Here is a 26,206-nt window from a genome sequence, read left to right on the forward strand (position 1 = left end):
CATAACATTTCCGTAATTGACACATAGTATTGGTCACAGTAAATTATTTTTCACAAATACGTAAAGCAAATTCGTATGACCGTGTCACATACAGTCCAACTCGCAATGTTATGACAACGTATGAGATCACACAGTTCAACTGATAGCAATAAGTACAGATACAAATATGATTACTTGCCATTCATTAAACGAAACGCTTTACTATAGGGAACTTATGTTCCCAATTATTTAGTTCTCTTCTCGCGGTATTATTTTTTATTCATGTTTAATATTATAATTTGTTTAGGTGAAACAGCTTCAAAATGTCTAACGCAGTGTGTTTATTGTTGTTATTTGTAACGAGGTATGTGTATGATATTATTTAATTTATTTTAATATTGTGTTCGCCTCATGAATTATCAAATTTGATTAATTATATCAGATTAATATATAAAATGTTGTTGTATTTTATTTTGGGAAATCTTTTTTGGCCGGGCACGATTTGCTACAAAATATTCTATTAAAACTAATAGTAGTATTGTTGTACACGAATAAACAACTTAACCTTTTTTACATGTCTAATTTTTACTGTCGCCTTGCGGAGATCCTGAATTCAGTTTGTAAATAAAATTAATTAGCATTTGTGTGTTCAAACTACTTAAAACAGCCTTATACTCAAATTAAATTTTCTATATGCAGTGTATATGGAAGAACCGTATTGAACGACGAGAAAAATGATATCGTTTCATTAAATGATACGAAAATTGATAAACTGTTGGTGGATCTACCTGTTTATGATTTGCCAGCGAATGATACAAATATTAATTGTACATCAAATACGATCGATATATCTAACAACATAGAGCATGATAGTGAGCCCTGTGCTCCTGTTCCTAAAGTTGATAACGGAACGGCGTTAATTTTAACGCCCTATATAGAAGAAGGCCTTATTCGGGAGGCTCGCAATATGTGCTTGGTGGATCCTAGTCTGTTCCTCGGTATCAAGAGTTATTCGGGTTTCCTTACTGTGAACAAGACTTACAACTCGAATCTATTCTTTTGGTATTTTCCTGTGGAGAACAAACCCGTAAACGAGACACCTTGGATAATTTGGTTGCAAGGTGGTCCCGGGGCTTCGAGCATGACAGGACTGTTCGACGAGATCGGGCCCTTTAAGTTTGTCGATGGGACTTTGAAACGTAAGTCACTAGCGATAAAGTTGAATGTTAAAATTAATATAATAATATAAGATTTTGCGGATCTACTTTTGTTTATTAATTAACAGTAGATAATTAAAATGTATATAATAAATTGTTGCTTAATTAGATCCGGAAAAGTAATCGGAATGATTATACTTTACAATATTAAACATTATTATTAAGTATGGAGCGGCGTGTCACAAGTAGTTTTGTTTAGTACGTAAGACTGAAAGGTTGTGAATTCGAATTTGGGCAACATATATAAATATATATTTCTGATTAACACTCCGGTGATAACAACACTGATAACAAACCAAATTAATTCAATAGGTAGTGGTATGCACTCGCTCTACCAACATGACACATGTTGGTTTTAAACATAGGTACCTTACCCAATGAAATGTAAAGTGAAGTAGAGTGAGTTGCGCTGATCATAGAGGTAGACTGTAAAAAGGCACCCCAGCGTGGATACCTCAGTCTCGCCTATTTAAATCGCCAAACTTATCACAACAGAAAATCAGTTTACCGAGGTTTATAGGCTGAAGATTAGGCAGTGACATTACTGGATGTTACTGGACATACTGGATCATCTTACTTATCCTCTGGAATGGAAACGAATAAGTGTCATATAATGACATGATATCCGTAGTGCTGTACATGTTATTATGCAGATATACCTTTCCAATTAGGTACATAAAAAGTCTACAGTCGAAAATATCTATAACTACTACTCTGGGAGTCCTTAGATTATTATTATTCAATGACTTATATTAAAAAGTAATACCCATATATACCAGAGAATCCATACACATGGCTGCAGAACCACTCGCTTGTTTTCATCGAGAATCCAGTTGGAACAGGATACAGTTTCACTGATCATGCAGAGGGATACGCTAAAGACATGCCTACGGTAAGACTCTAGAGTGACTCTATATTCATGTGAGAGAACACTACCTTGACTTTTGCTTTATTATCTTCGGTTATCTTAAAGTCCTCTGTTTAATCCGAGGTACAATTAAGAGTAGAGTACCTACTTCGATGTTTTGTAATTATGATTGACCCACCTCGGCTTGGGACGGGTGTACAGTGTAGGTATGTGATAGATATTATTTTATCTATCGTGATAGTGATGGAAATCATATGAATAATATATGTATATATATATAATAATATATATAAAATAATTCAAAAGAAATTATGGAAATTATATATAATTATAGTGAAATTCTTATCAGAATCCGTTATGTGTTTTGCAAGTAAGCGGGGAAAACAGATTGACGAAAACAACGACTTTGATTTATTTATAGATTATTATTTAATGTTTACGTTTGAGGTGATCCAAAGTTTAAGTATACCATTTTAGTTCATGTAAAACTAACATATTGTAGTTAGGTCATTGTTTGAATATAGTTGTGTATTTTGACCTTTTTATATTTTATGCCGAATGTGAAACATTTTCGTCAAATAAACTGAATTAAAGAATGGAGAGATTACGAAGAAGCTCACCGCACCAATGCTTTCAAAGACGACTTTTCGAGAGGCAATAGACGATATAGGAAAATATGTATTTAAAAAAGTTTTCTAAGTAAATCATCTTTTTTTATGTAATTAGAATGGCAAACAGCTCCCGATCTAATAGTTCTTAACTGATAACCTTCGCATTAACGCACCAACCATGCGTTACTATTTCGGAGGACTAAGATGTCACGCCGTCGCGTCGGAGCCCACAATTTTACTGTCTTATCCAATAACTCTTCAATCAAAACACAATACATATGTCACAAAGCAAGCTGCTTGGCGACCAAAATATGTGAAACAAAGGTTATACCGCTTGGTAAAAATTTTACCTAGGTAAAATTTTAAATTCTACACCAGGTAGAACTTCTTCCTGTTAATTATTATTAAATTATATTTATCTGTCATTTGATAAAAATAATGTATATTAGATACCTACCAATGGTGGATTTATTAATCACACATGAGTTGGCTGGCTAAATCTATATATCTATCTGTATATAAACTTTAAATTTGTTTTCCACTAGTTTCTCTAATTGATACTTTAAATGCATATGCTTGGCAACTAACTGAACGGGATTTTTCTTTTGTTTCTTGAAATCTTTAAATACATATATTGAATTAAAATTAACTTTGTATATAGTACATAATGTGCGTAATGATATAATGAAGAAATCTATGTCTGCGTGAGTGAGACAGTCATGCAATGTGAAAATATATAAATAATTTCGCAGTAAAATTTGTTCGCAGTACTCCAGTCACATGTATAGAGCTGTGCGACAATTCCTGCAAATATTTCCAGAACTGCGTATAGCCCCACTGTACATATCGGGCGAGTCGTATGCTGGAAAGTACGTGCCGTCTTTGGCAATGGAGATTCACAAGCACAAAGACGCACCTGGAAATGATATCAATCTTCAGGTATATTTTTATATATTTCTTGGCTTGCGGTTTTGTACCTTACACGTAGAAGGAGATTTTTAAATATAGACTACCTCGGTCTAGTGATTTTGCACGCTATCTTTTGATGGTTGCGTGTCGATCCCGTCAGTATTAGTCTGGGAGTTTGTAATTGTGGACCTTCTATGGTTATTATTTATATATTTACAAAAAAAAAATGTAATGAAGAACACGCATCATTAATGTTGTCTGGTATCTGTAGTACCTACATAGTTTAGAACAGATTTCGCTGAATAAATTTTATATTATTTCAGTATATTCCTCCTCTCGAGGTCTATGTATAAAAACAAACAAACATAAAAATCATCAGCAATAGTGTTAAGTCGTTTAGTCGTGAAAAGATTGAAAACAGACAAACAGACACACTTTCGCATTTATATTATTATGGATTAAAAATCACAAGACGTTATAAGTATACTAGTATTGCAAGTATATTCAACCTTGCACATACCTACAATAGATAGATAACAATGATGTGAAAAGAATAAAAGAAATTGCGTTGTGATTTATACCTAATAGTTTTTGTAATATGAAAGTATCATTAAAACTATATAGTATTATTATTTTTAAAACTTATGTACATTTTGCATTAACATTTTATAACTATGTACGGGAATTTAATAAACTTAAAACTCTGAAATGAACTCGTCGTTTTATCCAATTCTTCAGGGTAAGCTGAAGAAGAAATCCGAATAAAGTGGAAACAAATGTAACGCAGTAACGTTTCCTTATTTCACGACCTTCCTCATTCATTAAATTCTTATACAAATGTAGTTATGTTAAACCAAGTACTTTATCAGTGTCTTCATATTCTCTGAGTATCTTATATACTCGTATACCTATATTAAAATACTCACGTGCCCTCTATGTGCTCAGTGCTGGTACCGACTCTACCACCGCTCGTGTCATGCCTAATTATTTCTACACGTTACACAAGTTGTTTATTTTTACTTATTAGTAGTTTTATCGTCGCATGAAATATTTCCTTTTTTTTACTGTATAGCTAGCTTAAGAAAGATTATTGTCTTATATGGCAGGGTATTATGATAGGTAACGCATATGTGGAGCCAGCCATGATATCTCAGATGATACGACCGTTTTATTATTTCGGTCTGTTGGTGAATGAACAGCTGGAAATTGTGAAGCCACTTTTCGACGCATTTCAACAAGACATAGCAGCCAACAGAAGCATCGAAGCTAAGCAAGTGAGAATGGATTTAATCCTTTTTAATTGTTTTATAAAAAATCCTAAACGTTTAGTTTTAGATTGATGAAAATAACATAATGCCAACACAGTGAGCATTTTCAATCTATATAGCAATCAACTGAATGCCAAGTGAAAGCCTACCTATATGATGTAAACACAGAAACAATATAGGTACCTATTCCAATTTAAAATGTGGTTTCATGACTTACATTGATGATTGATATTTTCATGAAATTAATTAAAAAAATGAGTTGTATTTAATAAAATTACATATTTATATGTATTAGTGTACTGTCCCAAATTAAATGATAAACAGTGTCAATTGTACGGAACAATTTTCCCTAACCGATTTGAAAACACTTACATAAGCAATTTGGCAATCAAACTTAATAACGGTCTGATCAAGACTTACGATGAAGAGGCTTCTATCATTATATATTATAATGTTTAGATTCGCTATCTCCCTAATATTTATTTAAGCACGATATTTTTCTAGAAATGGAACAGCCTAGTGACCATACTCTTATACATGTCACATCAAAAGCAAGCGTACAATTTTCTTCGTGACAAGTTACCTGTCGGCGAATATGTCAGTTTCTTGGCCAGTTCGGAAGTGAAACGAGCGTTGCACGTCGGCGACATAAATTTCAGTTTCGTGAACTTCACCGTCAATACTGAAATGGCGCCAGACTTCCTGAGCAGCGCCAGGCCAATGTTGGAGACGTTGCTCGATCATTACAGAGTTCTGGCATATTGGTAAGTCAATAAATTCTGTTTATATATATAGGAGGGGAATTAGATCTGTTAACTAAACATCTTGTCTTGCCTCAGGACTCTAGTACCTTGATGATCCATTATGAGACCGAGATTTTTTACTTTTGGGTCTACTGCTAGCTAACAAAGAAAGCGAATGACTTTTAAAACTCTACGATTTAGGAATTTCTGAACGTGATTTCGGGCTCTTGAACGTTGATCTTGAAGTCCGTGATCTGGACTTGGGACTCTAAGAGCAAGAGTTTGGGCTCTGCGATCGGGATTTAGGACTCTGTGATCTCGATTTTTGTTTGTAATCCTGCATTATGAATATATATATCAATAAGACTATTTCCTATGCCGGTTACATACGACATAGGATATCGTCTCGTGCCAAAGCAATGTTATTCCTAGAAAAGTGAAATAATTACACTCATCTATAAACATTGTATGCCGTTGCCCATAAATATAAGTGCCGGTTACCACTTCCTTCTAGATCTATAAACGATAAGATAATGCAAATATGACATAGACTTCTAAATAGATTAAACCTACACTAAGATGCGTTTGGTATTATTTCTAGCGGTCAGTTGGACCAGATGTTGCCATGCGTGTTCGCATCTGAGACATATCGCACGTGGAAATGGAAACATGCAGAGGAATTTCTCAACGCCACTAGAAGTGCTTACATATTTAACAATAAGCTGTCCGGGTATGTTAAATTAATTAAATTGTTAAGTACTTGTACCTGCTCATAGCCTCGGATGTGATCCAGTACAATACAAACATTTGTATCCCTAAACGTATTTTTTTGTTTATTCTACTAGTGTGTAGAAACGAGATCGACTGGAGGGAGGTATCACAAGGAGAAGAAAAATTCGGGGTATATGCTATTAACACTAAGAAAGCTACTAAGACATGGATACACTTTAGCCTACCACTGGCGTCATATGACGACGTTCATGTAAATGGCGGTTTCGGTGGTCTATCGATTTAGTACATTGCTTTAGATACTTCCAATGGTTGCGGGATCGATTCCTCGCATGCTACAAACATTTGTATTCATGAATGTGATTGTTTATATTGATTTTGTATGCGGCGGATAATTAGATAAAAAATAATTAAGTGTTGTAAACAAATACATCTTGTATCTGCACCACAGTTACTACAAAAGTGGCGGAGGGCTAACGGAGGCGACGATCCGTGGTGCCGGTCACATGGTCCCGTTGGATACGCCGGCGCCCGCGCAGTATCTAGTGGCGCACTGGATTCACCACAACCTCACACACTCCTTCGAGGACTACAGTGACTTCATTGCCCGCGAATTTGTGAAGAACTATTCAATTGCACATTATCTTTGACACACATTTATGACGTATAATGCTTAGGTTCAATATCTCCCTCGTAACTCCGTTCCTTGAATGTTTAATTACGGTTTATAACGAGACTTCCCGACACTAGGTCTTGGGTGTAAATAAGGATGGGGTAGTTCTTCTATGCTTGAGTAATCTGCTCATAGACAAACTCAGGTTTTTGCCGTTTAGTAACTGGATTCACCGGATTTTTTTCATTGTTTTCTCTTATCGTTTTCTTTCCTTTGTTGCCTCGCCCGTTGTTTCCGTTACTAAGCAAATCCTCATTAGTTACTTACAGAATTTAATAATTTAGCACGACGACAACTAAACAAATATACCGTATAAATATACTTCTAATATCAAATGAAGTTCTGCGTATTAACTCACACCTTTCGCGAAAGTAATTTGCAACGTGTAAGTAACACGGTGAGACTTTATGAGAAACAGTCAAACTGCTCATCGTGGGGTTGAACTGCGGTGTGTGTATTTATCTTGTGCTATTTTGGATATCATATATTACGCTTGTGTAAACTTCTTTGCTCGACCATGCCATGAGCGAATTGTACAAGAGCGAAAAATACAACGTCATTAAATTTTATAGAGAGCTTATAACTATAATTTATGGGTTGTAGAGTGAAACAAAGATTTCAAATACACTAGACTGCATTCTGTTCCTAGTAGACTGAATATGAATGTCAGGTTTCTCTCGAAGGTGCACAGAAAATGTAAACGTGTACACTGCAATGCATTATGCGTAGTATAGTAAGTATATTTTAATTTTGCAAAAACCTACTTTTGGCTTAAAAAAATATATATTATTCGCACCCTTCACCCGGGTCAGAGCTACGTATGTCCGTAGTGGTGTGTATATCTAACCATATCTACATGTATTTGTCTGATGATTTGTCTTTTCGACGCTTAAATGGAATGGATTACATAAAAATGTATAATATAGGATACACTATTGTATTGGGCTTAATCGTTTATAAAAATATTTTTAAATAATCTTACTACGACTGTTTTCTTTTATTTGTAATATTATGTAAGAGTATTGTAAATGTAGGTTATAATGTAGTATTAAAATTAATACAAATAAATTTTGTTTGATTTAATTAATTTATGAATAACATTAAGTAAATATATAAATACAAACTCTGTTATATTTTATTTTATAGGATCTTCCTTCCTTTTTATTTCGAAACAGGTAATGACGTGACAAAGTATTTTGTCAGCAAATTGGGCTTCATCACTATTGTTCTCGTCTTCCCTTTCTAGTAGTGATTTTTTAATGGGTGATATACAGATCAAGTTCAATGACCTACTTTAAAAGTAAAATTAGAAGCAGTTATTACTGCATAATTAAAAATGACGTGGACTACTGTAAAAGCGGATGTCAATCAATCAATTTTAGGCACAGACATTTTAAGCCCTCACAAGTCGCCGTTTGCAGTATGATTGCTTACGTGGACTAATATCTTCTGAGAACTTATTCATCGGTTGACCAATCGAGATGTTCATGGATCTATGCTCAATTATTGAGAAGCTTTCATTAAAACAATCGTTATCATGAATAATAATTTCATATCTGCACAGGACTACTCACATGAAGACTACGTGAACCCATAAAAATATATAAGTATCTATTTAATTTAAATAAGCAATATCATATTTACAACTCTAATTTAAATTGACAATCTGTTTGTTGTTTGTTACAGATACGTTTTAAATTTAACAAAATCTTGTCGTTTGTTAAATTTGAAATGTTGAAATGAAAATTTATGTGTGAAATATACTGGTTTTAAAACTGAATTAAATAGTTATGAAATTAAACAAATTTTTTTCAGTTCTTGTTGAAAACTAATTTAGTCTTAGATAGGTAGTGATGGGTGAGTGGGTGGGTGATCACTCCTTTCTGTCCTAGCTAACGTCCAAGTGACGGTAAATTTCATGTGGAGCGACATGGGATACTACAAAATAGTTGTACTGTAATGTCCGATGTATTGCCATTTCTGAGAACTAATGATTTGTACGCCGTGTTGAGCGCCAATCGAACCTGCGACCTTCAGAATGTGAGAAAGTGGATTAAGTCTCTGTAGTTTAGTGGTCTTCAAATTGTGGGTGTTCAGACGGGCAATTGTCTACTCAAATATAACTTTAAGAGAATGGACATGTTCTTGTCATATTTTTGATAGGCTAAAGCATAGGTTATAAGGATAAGTTACATACAAATGCTATGACGTAACCAGTGAACTGAGTCAGAGGTGGCGACGGGTTGCCATGATCGTGCATTCCAACGCAATTCACTTTAGTACGCTGTGCGAACACGACCCCAGACGGCGCGTGGTCGTGTTTACAACACTTGTACTTTTAAATACTCCAACAATATTGACAATGAATCTACAAGCTAACTTTCTATAAACAGCGTCGTTGGTCAGGAACTTTATCCGCATCGTTGTGAAGTGACCAGGTTGTAATTTATACATAGAAAGTACGTAGTTATAAAGTTGTTTATGTTACTGCACCGGCGATTTCAATTCAAAGAAAATGGATATATTTGGAGCCACATTTTTCCTATGGTTTAGGTACGTATGCCATATGTTATTGAACAGTTAATTCCGTAACAGAACATAACATAAACAGATTTTTGCTGATATGAAAATATCATAGGTTATTTTTTTATGTGCAATATTGCATATAAAAAATACCTACCTACATGTAACAACTATACCTAAAACGATAAAGCATAACACTTACTTACCAACACATACTATTATAATATAGCTATATAGAAATAGGAAAATTCTTATTTTCCTATATCTCGCTAATAAGTATAACAACATAACATAACGTCACGACTGTTATTCGAGATGGAATAATCAGAGGCATTGTCAATTGTTAAAGTTATATTGAACACAACATATGTTCGCTCGGTAAGTATACCTAGTTTGAATCGTATATTAGTAGTACAAATATTGTTATGTATTAAGATGTAGGTACAAAATAATATTCATACTTATCTATACTTAAGAAAATAGAGAAAATCAAAATATGTTCAATAGTTACGCTATAAAAAGTACTAGATTCAAACTTATTTACCTGTTTAGCGACCTTGGTTTTATAGCGGTTTAACACGTTACTGTTTTTCTTTAGGTATAGGCCTTTAAGTAAAAAAGGATACAATAAAATTAATAATAATTCAAATAAACTAGATATGAGCACTTTTAGAACCATGTGGAGATCGACCTAATATGGTTGTGTTACCAGATAACTGCCTGGTATTGTCCAAATATATATATCTGCCAAAATACCCCTAAAACTTCAGGTTTTGTGGAAAATTCATTCTTATTGGAATATTTCTTTTTTAAGATATCTATACTTTGACGACCCACTTTTTAGGCCGCTTAATTTGCAGCAGTTCTATTTAATTTATAGGAGTTTGAGAAAAATGGTGTTTTAACCAAGAAAAGGCTTTTACGTTCATATTTTTAGAGTTTGTAAAAGTACCTTACACTACCTTTAACTGCCTAATGTTTTTTACACAGCCCCGCACACCTTTGTTCACCCAAAGTTTCCTTATCACGGTAAGGCAATTTGAGGGGAAATCCTGGAGTAGCAATTGGGTCAAATTTCCTAATACAAATAATACCTTCCACACTACTAATACATGGTGTATAGTAAAAGGAATTTAATACAATACTAATATATCAATAGATGCTATAATCACATCAGTCGATCACGCTAGATAGTCTTCTCTTTTTTATAAAAATTAAATGACGTTTGTTAATCTTGCTAAAACTCGAGAACGGCCGGTCCGTACTGGTTAATTTTGGATTTGAAATATTTGTAGAACTCCAACGAAGGTTTACGTGGTGAGAAAATATTAAGAAATTGTATGGAAAGTAGTAAAAAGAATTATTTTATTTTGCCATGCCATTTAGTCAAAGAATATTATTCAATTCTGAGGCGGAACGAAGTTCGCGGGGCAGCCAATATTTTATATATACTTGTGTGTTCTATTACACAAGCCAATGATCCACTTAAAAGTACTTGAGTTATCATTTCAATATTTAATCTGAAAATTAATTAATATAATGAGTACAATGGACAATTTGATGCATGCAAATTTCACAATCACACTCCTCCCGCCCTCCGCTTGTAATTCGCTGTCGCTTATAATTCTCATAATGCTTCGATATGCACAAATAGAAACTGATGTAAACAGGAACCTCATGAATATTTGCAGATATATGAACGGCACGTTAACTAGTTGTCTTTGCACTAATTAAGTATTATGCATCTCTGAAAATCATTGAATTATATTTGGCTGTGAAATAAATATTTCATGGCACGTTGCGAATCACAAATCTAATATTATGTTATCTGTGCTAATATTATACGTCTGTGCTAATATATACTATAGTTCTACTGTGTTTCTTATGTTTATTTTAATTCTAATTCTTGACTAAACCGCTGAATAGATAAAACCTAATTAAAGAGCTAAAGGTAAATTATATTATGAGGACGAACATAGCCTATCTTTTATCTGAATAAAGTAAGATGAAGTCGATGGTAACGGTTAATATTAAAAGTGACAAAATGCCCCTGTCTGTTACCTTATCACGACTAAATAGCTGAACGTCTTAATGGATTTGAAGAGATATTGTATAACGAGGATCTGGAAAGGGTGAATTCAAAGTTAAGGAAAGAGGAATCAATTAATTATCAAAGTAATGATATAAAAGTCACGTAAAAATTAAAATGACTACTGCAATTACTAATCCTAAGCACACGAAATAGCGGGCATCAGTTCAATATTAAAAAAAAACGCTTACGGTGCTCTAAAGGAGCAAAATTATGTACTCAGGAGTTTGTTATCTAATCATTATGTAGAATCTGACACCATGCCTATAAATTCACAATGGCTCCGTTGATGTAACGATATCCTTAATTTACAGATAAGGGAATATTACACATTTAAATCTTTATCTAACGAATGCTAAGTACCTAGTTATATGCCTATTTTTGTATATAATACCTTAAAATGCACGTGACGCTGTGTAACTTAGATAACTATTAAAGCAATAAAAATTGTACAAGCAGCTCATATTTTTTAAATTTGATTAAGTTTCGCTGAAGAACGAAAAACATATTGTATTTTTTTACCTGAAATGGCCGTAAAGATTTTCAGTGGCTCAAATTCTCCCTTTCCCGTCGCTAATGCACACAAGTTTGAGCAATAGAGTAGGTACTGACGACTTCTTTAAAGCGAGATCGACTTTATAAAAAGCATAGGTACTTCTGTCTTTCTTATTTCTGAAACCAAGCATCGGGAATTATATCATAACATGATGTCCGTGGTATTGTCCATGAATATAGGCGACGCTTACCAGTTACTTTGCCTTTTAGTTTCGTAAAAGAATAGAATATATAATACAACTTTACACACACACACACATTGATAGTTAGGACTCATATTAACTTTCAACTTTTATGATAATACAACATAAGACTAAAAAAATTTAAGAAAAGCAGAAACAAATCAGATGATGAATAAGATCAGCTGTTTATCCAAATTAATTGCAAATATTCAATATGGCCAATAATGTCAATTATTTTTTTTCGTTTTGTGTAAAATAAAAGTACCTGGATGTAATTCTCAGCTTTGTCAACGGATATGAAATTATAATAAAAAATAAGGAATATTAATCATTATTAAAATTTGAGAATAATATAGGATAGATATAATTTATACAGGATAGATGTTGGACTTTGTTGTTGTTGGATTAGATTGTTGTTACAGGATGATGACCAGTCTCGTAATTTCACTAAATGAATTGCTGATGAACACTAATCTTTGTACTTGTTGTGCGGGGATTGAACCCGTGATTATAGAAAGACTAGACAAACCATTAAATCTACACCACAAAAATAATTATATAATTAAAATTACTAGAATGCAAACTGTTCTGAATTCTTAGCGAAATAATGAGATATGAACTGTATAATAATGAGGAAATTCGCCATTTACTTGTGTATAGGTTATCAGTAACGCCAGATTGATACGGCCGCAAGTTTACATGAGTAAACTTACGGCCTTATCAATCTGGCATTATTCTATTTCGAGATGGTTTATGCATTATAATGGGATAGGTACCTACTTATTGCATTCTAGTTGATAAACTTGTGGAATATCAATAAACACGGTATAGTTCTCATTACGACTGTGTCTATGTATTATTTTATTAAATACATGAGTAACGTGATTTCCTTGTCAATTCTGGATCATTCAATGCAATCAATATTCAAGTTTACCTACTCCTGTCAGAAAATAAATATAAAATAATATTTTTTTATATTTATTGTTTTCATTTTACGTGGATAAATTTTATAACATTTTTATAAATAATTGGTTGTACCATTAATGTTGTCTGTAATAAAAAGATTATCTATCTACCTAGAAAATGTAGATATTTTTTTTTATAGAGTAGATATACTCAAGATACTATAGTTTTTACACTATAGATTTTGATAAAACTTTACAGTAATATAGTTTATATATATATATATAACACATAGGCTACATATTTCATGTTGGTGAAATTGAGAGCACAGCTAGTTAATCATAAACGGTTAAAACGCATAAATTATTGAAAAAATAACAAATATTAAGCAGGAAACATTGTAAGATTCACTTTAATAATATCAATTCATATTATTATACAATATTAAATTTGTACTTTCAGCGTAGCAGTAAATACAGTGATTGTAATCGCCGCTGAATCTCCTGCATTAATACTTACTCCTTACATCAAGAGAAACGAAACAGAAAAAGCTAGAAATTTGTCAGAAGTTGATAAGAGTCTATTTCTGAACGTGTCCAGTTATTCAGGCTTTGTAACGGTAGACGAGCGGTATAACTCCAACATGTTTTTCTGGTACTTTCCTGTAGCAGAAGGAAATGTAACTGAAAGTCCTTGGATAATATGGCTTCAAGGTGGACCTGGGGCCACCAGCCTGGCTGGTGTATTTGACGAGATCGGGCCGTTTGAATACAATAAAGAATTGAAATGTAAGTACCATATTTTATTAGAAATTAATTATATATTTTTGTTGATTATTAAATTAATGATCGGCTCCAGCTTTCTTGGTTGTTCCGAACTTACTTATATGATTAAGTATGTTCTATGTAAGTATCCAAAAATATATAGACTATGATTATGGAAATAGTATGACTAATAAATGGCTACTTATAATACAAATGCCATGACGATATCTGTATACTCTCAGAGTAAGTATATTATTTTATCCACGGTTCTTTAATATTAATAAAATTTATATGCATGTATGCATTCATATGCATAATAAAGTTTATATGCATACCTATATAGTATACTTATAGTGCACAACCTTATTTTCTTTTAATAAAAAAATATGTGAAACTACGATGTTGTGTATTATTTGTTTCGGACTTAGGGACTTCATTGAGAGACTGTCTCCTTTTTTAAGGCAGTAGAAAAACAATAAAATAAAAATATAATCGAATATCCATACAGGTATATAATTTCAGTGCGTGACGCGTCGTGGGGGAAAGGCAATTCTCTTCTATTCATCGATAATCCGGTTGGAACTGGGTTCAGTTTTACCAATAGTGATGACGGTTTCATCAGAGATATGAATAAGGTAAACAAATGGCTTTTAATTTAATTAATATATTTTTTTCATATATAAAAAACAGCAACTCAAAACATTAATTCTAAATATGATTTATCAGTCGTAACACGAATAATTTTAAAGTAAAGTTTTGACTTATTATTTTATACTTTTTCTTGCAGTGCGCAGAGGATTTGTACAGTCTTTTACAACAATTTTTGACTGTATTTCCGGAGTTACGCAAGGCGCCACTATATATTGCAGGAGAATCTTACGCCGGCCGATATGCGCCCGCGTTCGCCTACAAAATATTACAGACTAACAACTTGCAGCGGGACGAACCTGTTAATTTACAGGTATCTATGAAAAAAGTATATACTCGTATACAATGAGATTTAAGTAGGGAAAGAACTTTCATTCATAATTTAAGAGACACGATTTTCCATCAATCTCTTTAGTAGTCGAAATTACACGACTCCAACTTTTCCTTGATCTGCTTGATGCTGTGTCTTGATTTTCCCCTTCCTCTCTTTCCTTCTACTATTCATAAGTTCGTCATGCGGTAACGAGTGCTCCAACATTTTTCTCCGCCTATTATCAATAATTTTAATATCCAAGAAATTCTTACCATCCTTCTCTAATACTACATTTAAAATTCCAGTTTGCCCGTTTCCTTTTGAGTCAATGTCCACGTCTTACAGGTTCACATCTATACTCCGATCCAGGTCTTGATAAGAAACCTAATATATATAAAATAAATCTCAAGTAGATTTGGGTCATTAGAGAAGTTACTCTTACTTACTCTTACTACTTACTACAAACCACTTCACCTCAAAAATAATGTTTCGATCGACTGATCGATATAATACAGATATTTTATAAAAAAAAAAGGGTATACTGAAATTATTACATTATAATTGTATTTATTCATTAAAACGTATGTAAGTAGTGATTTATTTAAGAGAGATACAGTATCCATAAGTCATACCAATATTTTATTCATATTTATTACACATGATATAAAAATACTTATATAAGTATTATTTCAAATTGACTTACCAGTATCACAGTTAAGATATGCTTGTATTGATATGCACCTATATCTGCGACGACTGCAATGTTGAATATGGCAAGGTGGTTGATATAAATTTTATAAATTTCAGGGTCTGATGTTGGGGAACCCAGTGTTCAATCATAAAGACATAGCCGATTACACCAAAGTATATTATGAATGGGGTTTGATTGATTCAAACGGTGTTCAAATTGTTAAACCTTTACAAGATGCTTATTTGAAAGCTATAACAGACAACAATTATAAATTAGCAAGCAGTGTAAGTATTATAGTATTATTTTTAGTCATACAATCTTATGAAGGGTAAATTTACGAAATAATGTACTCATAGACTATAGTCTATGTGGAAATAGAACTCAACACACAACACAATAGACTACAATACCTTTAAATTAATGTGACAAATTATTACAAAAGTAATACATAGTTGTTAGCGTCTGAAGGAGAAGTTAGCGTATGAGGAGTGCAAAAAAGTCACTAATCGAGTTTTTTTTGTACTCCAGTCCGATATGGTAGCAAAATGTCTACAAGGTTTATGTACATAAGAAAAATATGTGGCTGTTGGCACTAGTTTACTTCAGTGTTTATACTATTATTATTAACGAAGTTTAATTATTATAATGAAGTAACTTTGATAACATATAAGAAAATATTTTAATTTATGTATGTAATATATATATTTACTATCTATGTATTAATTTCAGTTACGTGAGCAGTTGTTGAACGAATTGGAAAATATAACTTTGCAAAAACAAAGTTACAATATTTTGAAAGATGCAATAAATGTGGATCAATTTATATCTTTTGTCGACCGAAACGAAATAAAACAAGCCATACATGTCGGCGCCATTAAATTTGCATTTTCAAATGAAACTGTGTTTGAAAAATTAATATCCGATTTCCTAAGCAATAATACGTTAGAAATGGAAACTCTATTGGAGAATTACAGGATTTTAATATACTGGTATGTTGAAGTTTTTAATAATATAAACTAGTAATAGGAGGCCTGGGTAGAATCTGAAAGCGACCGATATAACCTGAAGAGTGACGGGTCTGAAGTAGCAGCGGACGTGCAATAAATAAAGTATTTAAGTCAAAGTATTTTAAGCCCTTTGCAATTTATTTATGGGGTAATAACATGAAATATTACTTTTTGAATGAACAGTCATAAATATATCACATACAAATATAGAGTCAGTATCAAACAGAGGAGTAGGGACTAAACAACTGAAATAAATATACTTATATAAAATAGTCTAATATGAGCAGTCACGCTATATTACGAGTATAACACAAACCCACATACATAATTGCAGTGGTCAGTTGGATGCTGTTGCCCCTTGTGTTCTGAATGCTGAAGGACGCCGTCGCTCATGGGCTTGGAGTCAGCGCGACAAATTCATGAATGCACCGAGAACGCCGGTGTTGTATAACGACAGTGTGGCTGGGTAAGATATATGACATTCACGATCTTTAATCGTATGCTAGAAGCATATAAAGTACCATCGTAATATAAGAAAAAGACAGGATAAAGGCAATAGTTAAAGCAAATCGCCGAATTACAACATGTAAGATCGGTAAGAGGTTAAATTTATCGAATTCAATTGTTTATGATCACTTGAAAGGCCTGGTTTATTCATTTATAATAAATATTTTGACATTCATTTCCGAAATAAAAATGTGTTATTTTCCGAACAAACCAATATATCAAATATCACTTCAAATGACACACAGTCCTTTTCATCTCCAATTCTTTTCCATCTACTTGTTGTAAGAGACCAGAAACGCACTTAGCATCAAAAACGCGAAATAGTGCCAAGTGAACGTGCCCAGTAGCGGGACGACAGTGGGTTGTTGTATTTATCTAATAATGATCTTACAGAGCTTTAGAGTAGAGTATAGCTTAACAATAATAGAGGTAAATTCTACTTATATAATATAATACTTTTAAACATATTCCAAGACAGTAATGAAGGTAGAATTTCGCTGCTATAATAGTTGTGCCTACATGAACTTGTAATATTGTTTACGCTATAGCGGTGAGGGACCTATCACGCTACTTAATAATAAGGGAACAGAGTAACAATGTAAGATAATAACTGTTATCCCTTCTATAATTTATAATTAAAATATATACAATTGATTGGGATATATAAATGTATATTTCTTTTATTACATTGTTTTTAAGTCTATTGGGCTCATAGAATAAAATGCGATATTACAATATTATTGAAACCTTCAAGAAGAGAGCTCAAATGTTCCTAAAATATAGACAATACCTGCAATATTTTGGTTGTAGCAGGTGCCGTAACTTATTGTGACAAACATTTACAATCAGGACTGCATGCTTAATCGCCCTACTTTAGAAAAATTCTTTTATATTATGTTGTGCTATTTATTTTGATAGATAGATATAATCGAAAATGTATGTATAATAATTTACAACTTATTTTGTTTTTATAGTTACGTCAAGAGTGGTGGAGGCTTAACTGAAGTGTTGGTGCGCGGCGCAGGACACCTTGTACCAATTGATAAACCTGAACAAACCCAGAAATTGATTTCCTACTTTGTTAGAAATTTCAATTTGCCTATACCACAAAATTACAATGTTTATAATAGTACATCTACAAAATTACAATCTGGTGAAGTAATAAGTAACGTATCAGACATAAAAACAAATGAAACAGTTACATATGGAAACGCGGCCTTGATAGTCAGTGTTATAATTAATGCCATATTAATGTTGATAATTGCTGGTGGTGTGATATACATTTTGCGATTCAAAAGACGAAGTACATCATATTTTTATGAGGTTGTAGATGATAATTCCTCTATTTCTGATGGCGTACTAACAATGACATAGTATTTACTACGAATCATACATGGAGAAAAATATTGGTAGACTAATTTAAATAGGTGCATATACCAAATAATCTTTTAATAAGTACAATCCCAGTTAGTGTTTTAAGGATAGAAAGAGAGATAATAATACATAACTGTGGACATATCACATAGCGCCGTCTATTTCCAAATTAAGTAGAACTTATAGTCACTCTGAAATATAGTAGATATCAGAAATATAGTATTTTCGAAATATAATATTGTGTGTAACGTGTTTCGTGCTCTGCTTTTTAACTAGTTTTGAAACTGAAGAATTTGGAATAAATCAATATTATAGGCAACAACCATTAGATGGTATGTAAGTACAAACCATAATAGAGTTACTGCACAAACTAGTCATTGGACATCAAAATCCATTACTTCCTAATTTAAATCAAAAATAAAGTAAGAAGTAAGTAATTTTTATAAATATTTTTTTTTGTAATTGAATTGAATCTCTCTAGCTCCGAACAAAAAATATTTGAAATATTAAATTGTTGTATGACTTCTAAAGATGTCAATGAAGATTTTCGAAGTTTGGGTTGCTGAAAATCAACGTATTCTAAATTAAACGCAAATCTCATAATAATTAAATAAAAATTGATGATATAAATTGTGATAAAATTAGCTTGTATTTTTTATAACTATATAAAAATTCGAGGCTTACAATAGAAACTAAGTGTATAACAAAAATACAGGTGTCTTTGTAAATCATAAATGTTTTTTAATAAAAAAAAATAATTAGGTATTTTGTTTTTTTTTTCATTGTTTGCATACAGAAGAGCTGACCTATCTATTAACACTCCCAATCAGCTTGTTCTGGTTTAAGGATATGACAGTGAAATATCAGATTTCGCAGATAGAACACTTTAATCTCTGAGAATGGCAATGCAAACGGTACTTCGGGCGTCACAATTTTTTTTGTGACGTTCATATTACAGTGTGCTTTATAAGGTTACCACTTTCCATCAGGTGGGATATCAGTATGATAGCTATTCAAGTTTCATAAAAAAAGCAATACCTCCACCGTTATTCTCTATATTTGTATAACGTAGAAAAATATGATAAAAATTTTATTTAATGTAAAATTTTATTTTAATGTAAAATTTTCATTCAATTAAAATGCAACAATTAAGATGTGAATTGACTAATGAAACTGTCCATGATGAATTTCAGAACATCCGGTTGTTCAAGAGGCACCATGTGGCCGGCTCCCCGTATTAGTATTTCCATAAAATTTCCACCGTACTTTTTAAACCTAAAACAATGTATCAATTTGAAATAAATGTAGTTGTAAAATTACATTCATAATATTGTTTCCCCAACTGCAAAAAACAACTTCAATAATCAGAATTTTAATGATATAATAAATCATAATGTTAAATTAATATGCAGTTCCAACAGAGTATAGAATAATATAAATAGAAATATTCTCTATTAATAAAAAAGCATTTCAGAATTGGCGAAGTGGTATCTTCATGTAAAGTAATTAAAAAATAGTAATAACAAAATACGGTAGATCTGACGAAGTTTAGGGAAAGATTCCTCAAAACTGTATTTTGTTATTATTCAAAGTTAGTAAAAATGAGTTAAACAGTTTTCCTATCATATTTACCCCACGAGTGCTTGACTCGGGTATTGGCGAAGTCGCTTCCTTGGTGCACTCCTGTATTCTTTTTGGCGAGACCAGCTCAGCTCTTGATACGTATATTTAGACAAGCTGTACGGCAAAAGCAAGTCGAGCTGACCACTGTTAAAGAAAAGTATTCTGTACAATAAAACTTTATATATATATAACTCTAGGTATATCTGTTTAAATAAATTTTATCTGGGAACATCAAATCTAAATGTTCTACAAACGAGACAATTCGCCTTGCCTTCGCAGTAGAAGGTAGAGCGTATATCGTTAATTAACAGTTTACGTACACTCTTGGTACAAACTTTAATACTTCTCAACAGGTGGGAATGAATTAGTAATGGAAAATAGTGGCGGCTTGTACCATGCATCATGACAGGACCTCCACGCGGTCAACCCTGGAAGCCATCACATTATCACCATTGGGTGCACCATTTCGTATTCATGTAATTCATGTACCCAAAATTAGTACTTAATCCACAGCACAGCGAAGCGGAATGACAAACCACGCTGTATATCTAACTAACTCTAACTCACTCAATGTCCAATTGAGTTAGTTTCCTAAGAATAAATTTATATAAGCACGTTAATTAATATTATCACATGTGACATAATATTACATAGTCTTATAAACAAAAACGTAACTTTTGCTATAATGGTCTGAAGATATACAGCGTGGTTTGTCATTCCGCTTCGCTACAGATGCATGTTAATGCGTTAAAAAACTTAGATTCAATAAACTGTTGACAGTACTTCAATACAAGAAAAATATAACAAGTTTCACCTGTAACACAGGAATCCATAGTGTTCCAACAATTCTTCCACGAATGGTTTAGTGCTATTCATAATATCAGGTAACATCTTTTGGTAGACTATTTCATTATTTAGATTATACGTGGCGTTTCCAACATGAATCCAATTCCTAACGTCAGCCCTATTAACGAATCTCTCAAATTGTGTAGTGTTTACATCAGGCTCTTTATGAAAGTTGTATATATTTACAGCACTCTGTTTCTTGATGTATTCTATAGTTTCGTTAAATTTCTGTAAAGTATGGAAAAGTTATGAATAGTCATTTCGACTATGAATTAGATAGATTAGTAGTTAAAAAAGTTTTGCCATATAAAGACATAATAAAGTTTACATACTTACATTAGAAGCATTAACAATTTTATTTTCATCTATCAACTTTACTATACTTGTTTCCAATTCTTTTACTTTATTGAGTTGTACTGTATCTAGGATACCTAATGCTTTGCATAAGTCACTGTAATGCATCATACTCCGTGGATCTATTAAACCATTACCAACAGCCATACCCTAAAATATAGTTGCGTTAGTTACTAGAAGCATAATTCACAAAAGAAATAGATTTCTATATGCATAGCATAAATACATTATAAGTATATATAGCAATTCGGAGAGGTAATGCGGTCTGCGTGCGTTAGAAAATAACAACTATCCATATAGTTGAAATTTACTTATTTTAGTATACAAATGATTGGTACTTAATAAAAAAAAATACTTATAATTACCCTTAAATTAATGTGATGGTTTTTTTCACGGTGTCTGTGAATTTGTATTCCTAATGCTGGAATGTACTTTCCTGCATACGATTCTCCCGCAATAAACAGTGGTGCATCGTGAAGCTCAGGGAATACTTGGACAAACTGTTGGAGAAACTCGTAAAGTTGCTCCCCAATCTAAAATTATTATATAATTTTAATATTAAATTATTATATATTATTAAACATTTATAGAAAAATTCAGTTAAGTAGTGTAAAATGTAAAGTACTCACAGCATCTTCATCGGAGATATAACCACGATAGTCAGTAGTAAAACTGAAGCCGGCTCCAACTGGGTTATCGATAAATAATAAAGAGTAGTCATTTGCCCAAGTTATATTTCTCAACTGAACTGCAATGTTTATGAAATTCTTTAAATTAATATAATTTTGTTGGATATTGATGTTTCATTCAATCAAACTTTACAAGTGGAGTACCTTTGTCATGTTTTAAGTGTATAGGACCAATAAGAATAAAAAGTCCGAATAAAGATGAGTAACCAGGACCTCCTTGTAGCCAAATGATCCATGGTGTTTCTTTCGATTGTTCAGGATGAGGAAAATACCAGAAAAACATGTTCGAATTGTACTGTTCTTTTACGGTAATGAATCCTGAATAACTTACGACTCCTTTAAAATTGTCAGAGTTCACTTGCGATAAATTTCTAGCCAGCTCGACACTGCCGTTCTTTATTAGAGCCGTTAATATGAGACAATTATCACATGTGCTTTCAGCATTTACAATAATATTGTATTGGGATAAACTGTAAAAATTAATAATTTAAAATATATATTTTAAAGATTATTCGTAAAAAATGTAATAATAGACCCCCACGATCGGTATCCCCATTTGGGGCAAGTCTACTGACTTCCCCATATGGGATGTTATGGCGGGGCACCAGTGGAGGATGAAAAGGTGAATTTATCGTATTATGATGGTTACCAGGGGGCATTGGCGTGGAGATCAACCTGACATGGTAAATCGCTAGCAATGGGGTTATATAAGTCCACATTACTAACAATCCATGAGTCTATCCACATTGCGTTGAGTTTAAATATAACGTGACAGAATCTTAAAAACGTGGCAACGACGTATGCCGCTGAGTCTTGTATTACTGGAGCATCATTCAGTCTCGATTTTTCAGTCAGCTTCGAAGCCGTTTTATTATCCACTTCCCAATCTTGAAGCACATAGTAGTCTGGTCTCCGAACGTATACAAATTCACTGGTCGCACATGATTATACTTCGAGAAATCTGCGAAAACCAGCAAGCTTCCGCACTTCTGAGAGGAGCTACATTAGTCTCCGTTCTATACGCATAACGGTCTAAATGCGGAAATAGGAGTCTTTTATACATTCATATTTACTCTGTAGATAAAAACACTGACCATAAATAAAAAAATATGAGTTCGAACAGTTTCAACATGGTTTCCTAAGTTAGCAGATACACTATATGTATCTATACAAAAGTGTTAACAAATGTACAACAGAACAGTAAGTACAAATGCATTTATAACGCGTAACCTAATTGGTGTTCGAATAGGTAAATCATTTAACACTACATAATTCTGGCGTTACGTAATTTTGAAAACCTTTTTAACTTTATGCGATAGGTAATTTTGAAATCTGACTCAAATTATATCCCGCATTTCTGTATATATATTATATATCTATGTAAGTACATATGTATATATACAAGGTCATCTTAAATGTACATTGTTAAATAGGAAATCCTAGTTAAACAATGTGTCAATCTATTTGAAACATTGTCATAATTTGTTCTGAACTATAACTATAATAACAAATTACAATAATAATTTCGATAGTGATCTGCGTATACTTGCAGTTTATTATAGTTTAAAGCAAATAATCCTAAATAGTTAATATTATTATAATTTATTGACTAAGAACAGGATTGGGAAAATATCCTTATTGAACTTAAATATACAAGTTCCATCGAGAAATACAATTCAAATAAAGGTGGAGTATATTATTTTATTAGTAAGTAGAATCATATACCTAATTAAACGTAATAAGCAAAATAGTTTTACAAGACGGAAGGCTGTGTTAATGCTTAGAAGTCGACCTGACAACCGACTGGCAGAACCGAGCAGCCAAAATCATTGGTAATCAACGTCATGTGACAGACTCGACTCGGCTTTGCGGCGAGATATTGCATCTCTGTACATTTCCTACCATACGGTAGGGGTACCTATATCACGGGGAGTGTTCTGAGGAATTGTTCGGATTAAAACCAGCTGCTGAGTTTCACCATCGTACCACCCGCCAGAAACTAAAATACCATCCTGATCATCTGGATGAATGACGGTCCTTCACAGTGCGGTTTTCTAGAAACTTTTTGCCATGCACAACCACATTGTGGAATAACCTTCCAGCAATGGTATATCCGAACCGATACGATATGGAACCCTTCAAGAAAAGAGCTTATTGCTTTTAAAAAGGCCGTCAACGTACTTGCAATTCCCCTGGTGTTGCTCATGGGCGGCGGTAATCAGTTACCATCAGGTGAGCCGCATGCTTGTTTCTCTTGTCTCGTGTTATATATATAAAAAAAACTAAAACGTCAGTAGCAATTTTCTTTATGTTTGTTAAAAAAAAGGAGAAATTGAGAGACGGAATTCTATGTTGTCGTATGCGCAATACACACTAAACTAGTTTTTAAAACAAAATCCACCGCGTCAAATTTAAATTAGAGCGGAAAGATTCACTGATATACAGAGAATATCATTTCACGTAAACTTCATAGTATATACATATGGTCATTGTAGTATTATGTGTTTTTTAAAGATAATAAATTACAACATGTTAGCATATGACAACCGTGATACCAGCCACGCGTTACCATTCCAGAGACATAATTCTAAGTTTGAGCTTGAATTGTGAACCGATGTACACGTTAGAAAGTAAGTTACTTCGCTTCTGAAATAGGCAAGATTGAGGTAGGTTTACAGTCTAACTGTGATAAACAACTTGAGCCTGTTTTCTTTTTTTATTTCATGGTGGTATAATGCATACATGAACATGTATGAGCATGTGACCCTCATACATTTCTCATGCGTTGCCATATCGATCATGCCTCCGTAACCTGTAATTTGAATGCTGAACATCAACCTTCAACTGAAACGTATCTTACAAAGCAAGAATTTTGCCAGCAGAAGAGGATAGACAATAGTACTCATAAATATAATATTATTGTGTTGACACTATACAATTCAGAAATAAATTAAAAGTGTATTTGTGAAACGTTTCCATAATTATTTGTCGGTTTCCGGAAACTTTCTAACATTTCCAACATAAAACGGTAAACCCGTTATTGAAATACTTCACGTGGACACCTGTTTAGATGCACTCGTTACAACAGGCCATAAATTAATCTGATCATCAAATATAGGATATAAAGTAATTTTAAAGTACAAAAAATAATAAAATACTTATTAATATGCAAATGTCATGGAACTCGTTCAATTTAAATAGATATTATAGAAAATGTATTTAATTAATCCAAGGGTGTTGAACTCTGCTGTGGAATACCTAAGTCACACTTATCAACTGCCACCGAATTTGGCAAATGGTCATATATTTTTCAATTGATCAAATATATAGCAAATTGCCGCTTTGCACGAAACACAATATATTCTTTTTTTGTAAACAAGCCCCCAAGATAGCATCATGGCCTAGTAGTCAAACATCGTGAGTTGCCATTCCGGAGTACTGACGTGTCGTATATAAGGAAATATCTTTAGAGTATAATTTTACTTTTATAACATCTCACAATTTATAATGAAATCTGTTTGGCGGCTGAAATAGTGGAGACAGACAGGTAAATATGCCCAAAACCAAAACAAAAAAAAATAGAATATTTCTATAGTTAACTCTCCAGTGGAAATACCAATAATAATATTATTAGAATATGACATATAAAGTCAATCTTAAAAAATCAGCTAGGTGCTACTGAAATCGTTGTTCATGGTAGGTACGAGGACTCTACGACCCATTGACTCTATAGTCACTATTATCTACAGTACGTGATTAAATTAATAAATATTGTTCCAAAACCTTTCTATTTTTTCGAAATATTTAACTTTTGGAGAAAATATTTCAGTTTCATAACTTAGCCTGTAGCTTTTTAGTAAAATTTGCTGAATAGGTATTTTTACGTGATGTCAAAATAGCTCGTTAGTAATTTGCTGAATTAAATTATTTTTTTCTAGGAGGTATTAAAAATATAAGATCACGGGATAAACCCATCCGAATTGAACCGTGGGAAATTTTGATGTCATTTGATTCACGTGAGTCCTTCGATAGCTGCTTGGTTAACTCTTTCACGTACCAACTGTATCGCATTGATGTTTACCTACAACAAATATCCTAAATATAGAGCAAATCACATTTGAGAGCGTGCAAGAATCTATCG

At 32.7% G+C, this 26,206-nt stretch overlaps 3 protein-coding genes across 3 annotated transcripts; 2 read left to right on the plus strand and 1 right to left on the minus strand.

Annotated features, from left to right (window-relative positions):
* The first annotated feature begins 302 nt into the window (after positions 1–302).
* Positions 303–7,824, plus strand: LOC131851695 (venom serine carboxypeptidase-like). Its single transcript, XM_059202216.1, has 8 exons — positions 303–343; positions 679–1,178; positions 1,976–2,088; positions 3,444–3,614; positions 4,691–4,858; positions 5,357–5,616; positions 6,197–6,325; positions 6,776–7,824. Exons 1-8 carry the CDS (start codon positions 303–305, stop codon positions 6,972–6,974), a joined length of 1,581 nt encoding a protein of 526 aa, XP_059058199.1. The 3' UTR covers positions 6,975–7,824.
* A 1,461-nt stretch (positions 7,825–9,285) lies between these two features.
* LOC131851689 (venom serine carboxypeptidase-like) lies at positions 9,286–19,020 on the plus strand. The gene is made up of 8 exons (XM_059202212.1): positions 9,286–9,550; positions 13,712–14,037; positions 14,536–14,648; positions 14,801–14,974; positions 15,782–15,949; positions 16,395–16,654; positions 17,007–17,138; positions 18,154–19,020. The coding sequence occupies exons 1-8, from the start codon at positions 9,513–9,515 to the stop codon at positions 18,551–18,553; spliced, it is 1,611 nt and encodes a 536-aa protein (XP_059058195.1). The 5' UTR covers positions 9,286–9,512; the 3' UTR covers positions 18,554–19,020.
* A 681-nt stretch (positions 19,021–19,701) lies between these two features.
* Positions 19,702–22,648, minus strand: LOC131851696 (venom serine carboxypeptidase-like). Its single transcript, XM_059202218.1, has 8 exons — positions 22,641–22,648; positions 22,210–22,499; positions 22,006–22,124; positions 21,742–21,909; positions 21,359–21,526; positions 20,991–21,250; positions 20,186–20,320; positions 19,702–19,828 (listed from the first exon to the last, which is right to left on the minus strand). The coding sequence occupies exons 1-8, from the start codon at positions 22,646–22,648 to the stop codon at positions 19,702–19,704; spliced, it is 1,275 nt and encodes a 424-aa protein (XP_059058201.1).
* Positions 22,649–26,206: the final 3,558 nt, after the last annotated feature.

The sequence above is a fragment of the Achroia grisella genome, unplaced genomic scaffold, assembly GCF_030625045.1.
Source record: "Achroia grisella isolate CSIRO2021 unplaced genomic scaffold, CSIRO_AGI_Agris_v1 utg8015, whole genome shotgun sequence".
NCBI classification, from domain to species: Eukaryota; Metazoa; Arthropoda; class Insecta; order Lepidoptera; family Pyralidae; genus Achroia; species Achroia grisella.